At 38.8% G+C, this 2,826-nt stretch overlaps 1 protein-coding gene across 2 annotated transcripts; it reads left to right on the top strand.

The window, feature by feature from the left end:
* Positions 1-446: 446 nt before the first annotated feature.
* Positions 447-1,655, top strand: LOC108206845 (protein LIGHT-DEPENDENT SHORT HYPOCOTYLS 3). Of its 2 annotated transcripts, none has more exons than XM_017377260.2 (2): positions 447-608; positions 904-1,655. In XM_017377260.2, exon 2 carries the CDS (start codon positions 1,006-1,008, stop codon positions 1,561-1,563), a length of 558 nt encoding a protein of 185 aa, XP_017232749.1. In that variant the 5' UTR covers positions 447-608; positions 904-1,005; the 3' UTR covers positions 1,564-1,655. The 2 variants fall into 2 exon arrangements, with proteins under 2 accessions (XP_017232749.1, XP_017232751.1); XM_017377262.2 differs by lacking the exon at positions 447-608 and adding an exon at positions 634-765.
* The last annotated feature ends 1,171 nt before the right edge of the window (positions 1,656-2,826 follow it).

Below are 2,826 nucleotides of genomic sequence, written 5' to 3'. Positions count from 1 at the left end.
GACCAATTAGTGCAGAATAGATTGGCAAGAAGTCCCGAGCCGGGTGGCTTATGCAAACGACCCCGGGCCTGCGACCCGGTTCTCCTCGCGACCCCTCCCAGCCAAAACGAGCCGGGGTGATGCGAGGCCATCCAACGCGAGGCCGGGAGGGCGACCCCTCTTTGGCGAGCCCAAGGGTTGCGACCCCCCTTTGTCCGGCGAGCTCCTCTTCATTCTCGCAGGGATTGGGCCGGTTCATCCCTCCTTTGGACTGGTTAATAAGACCCCTTGCTAACTTGATAGGGCCCATTCATCCTTTTGGGCCTGTCGAGGCCCAGGCCTATTTTTGAGCGTAACACAAGTATATAAAGAAAGAAGAGAAAGAGGCGAGGGCCTTTGAGTCATTGAACATGTATGCCAATGAACTGTCAATCAGTATAGTAAATAGTAGGTCAAAAACAAAAGCCATGTTACAACGCTTTATTACTTTCATTTCATCTTCTTCCTCCAACTAAAAATCTCCAACAGTTGTATTATTTCCAATCTCAGAAATTTCCAAGCTCACCTAAATTATGACAATCATTCATGAGGCCTGGAGATGAGCAAGTCAGTTGTTGCCCCTATTTTAGGTAATCACCAATTCTTAAACTTATCTAGAAAATGAGTTACCAAATCTATGAGCACTAGTTTTTTCCTAGATTTTCTAGTATTGCTCAAACAAAGAAAGAAACTTTCAACACTCTTTCACTCCCATCAATCTCATCACTTTAATTTGTACAGTACTATGTACTACTCCCTCTTAATTTTACTAGTTTTCTCCTGTTTGGCTGTTTTGCTGATAATTGACCCTATAACTCAGATCTAGTACTCCCTCTAACTATCTTTTATTGCTCACTAATTTCTTTCTTTTTTCTCTTCTATCAGATTAGGATAAGAAGAAGTGTTGAAAGCAAGGAAATTAAAAAGCAAGTGCTCCAAGAGGTCAAAAGTTTGAGAAACCCTAGATTTAGTATTATTGGTATCTTGATGGATTCAAGCATCCAAGAGATGAATAGCTTCAACCCTAATCATCATGCAATCTGTTCAACCACAACCACCAGCATCTCGACAGCCGGAACCTCTTCATCTCCCTCGAATCCTAGCCGATACGAGAACCAGAAACGGAGAGACTGGAGTACCTTTGGTCAATACTTGAAAAACCATAAGCCACCTCTGGCACTCTCTAGGTGCAGTGGAGCTCATGTTCTTGAATTTTTGAGGTACTTGGATCAGTTTGGAAAGACCAAAGTTCATACACCAATATGTCCATTCCACGGCCACCCGAATCCTCCGGCCCCGTGTCCATGCCCTCTCAGACAAGCTTGGGGAAGCCTTGATGCGCTCATCGGACGGCTCCGAGCTGCTTTTGAAGAAAATGGAGGGAAGCCTGAGATAAACCCTTTTGGAGCTAGGGCTGTTAGGCTTTATCTTCGCGAGGTTCGTGATGTGCAATCGAAAGCCAGAGGAATTAGCTACGAAAAAAAGAAGCGAAAGCGTCCCCTGCAAGAGTTGGCTAAACATTCATCAGGACCAAGTGAAAATTGATTAGGTTTGGATCTTGATTCAGGTCTCTACTCTTTATATAATTAATTAACTGTATAATTCCACAAATTAGACATGATTGGCGTTTGTGTTCATCTGTTGATCAGTACTTTGTTTCTAATCTCTATTAGTTATTAATTGTTCCCAGTAGAGAACATGATGACTTGTTGGTGCTTTAGGTTAATCCTCTTTATAAACAGATAACTATAACCTAGATAGATGTAAATCAACTTTACCATGCTCGGATTTTGTTTTTGTTTGACAAGTTAATATAATTTAAGATTGCAACTTAATTAATTAATAAAATTTAGTCGAAAATTCAGGTTGAAGTAAAGCACCATGTCCTTTAGTGAAGCAAATAGTGTCAACAGAAGGACTACCAGCTAGTTGTTTGTTGTATATGTAGATTACTAAACCGATACATATACGCTGTTAGCTAGCAGCACCTGTACTCGCGCACTAATTATAGAAGTTGAAGGGACCGATCGAATTATCGTGTGTGAAATTAACTTTAGTCCCATTTTTATCTGTCTTGTTTTCACCGATATTTTCAAAAAATTTCATCAAATTAACAATTACAAGATGTTTTCCGTTCGAGTAGCGATTAATCTCCAACTTTTAGAACACTGCTTTTACAACTGACGTGATTAACATTTTAATTAAAATAAATGGGTGTTAAAAAAAATATGAGAATGTGATGGGAGAATGTTAATTGTTACCACATCTTTTTGTGTTTTGACTACTATTTGATGTCTAAAAGAGATGTAGTCTGATGATTGATGTAGAGAATATATGTAAACAGGGAGAAATAACCAATGAGGAAACTTTTAGTGTAAGTGCTGTCATTTCAAATCACGGACCATCTTTCTCCACCATTAATCGATTATTACAACAACAGAGCACATGCACTGTACAACTTAGCATGTACAGTTCTATACTATTCCCAGAAACAAGGATATCTATTTATGTCATTTAGAGTGTGACAGTGAAGATCAATTGTTGCTGTACAATTTAGTTATATAAAGCTGGTGCAATTGATGAATTGTGTATTTTCGTTGATTTTGATTTGTACAAAAATAATTTTTAGATCATCAAAAACTAAAGTTAAAATAGGAAATAGTGTTTCTTTCTCTGTTGCAACTCCAGTAATAGTATTCCTGTTCCGCAGAATATATAGTGTTAATTATTATGGTCGAAACAATTAGCCAAACCATTAAAAACTACTACCAACCCCGCTCATTAATCATATAGTTCGATGTTTCTTCT

This window comes from Daucus carota, chromosome 2 (genome assembly GCF_001625215.2).
Source record: "Daucus carota subsp. sativus chromosome 2, DH1 v3.0, whole genome shotgun sequence".
NCBI classification, from domain to species: domain Eukaryota; kingdom Viridiplantae; phylum Streptophyta; class Magnoliopsida; order Apiales; family Apiaceae; genus Daucus; species Daucus carota.
The sequence above is the reverse complement of the archived record's forward strand: the minus strand, read 5'-3'. Positions and strand labels throughout refer to the sequence as shown.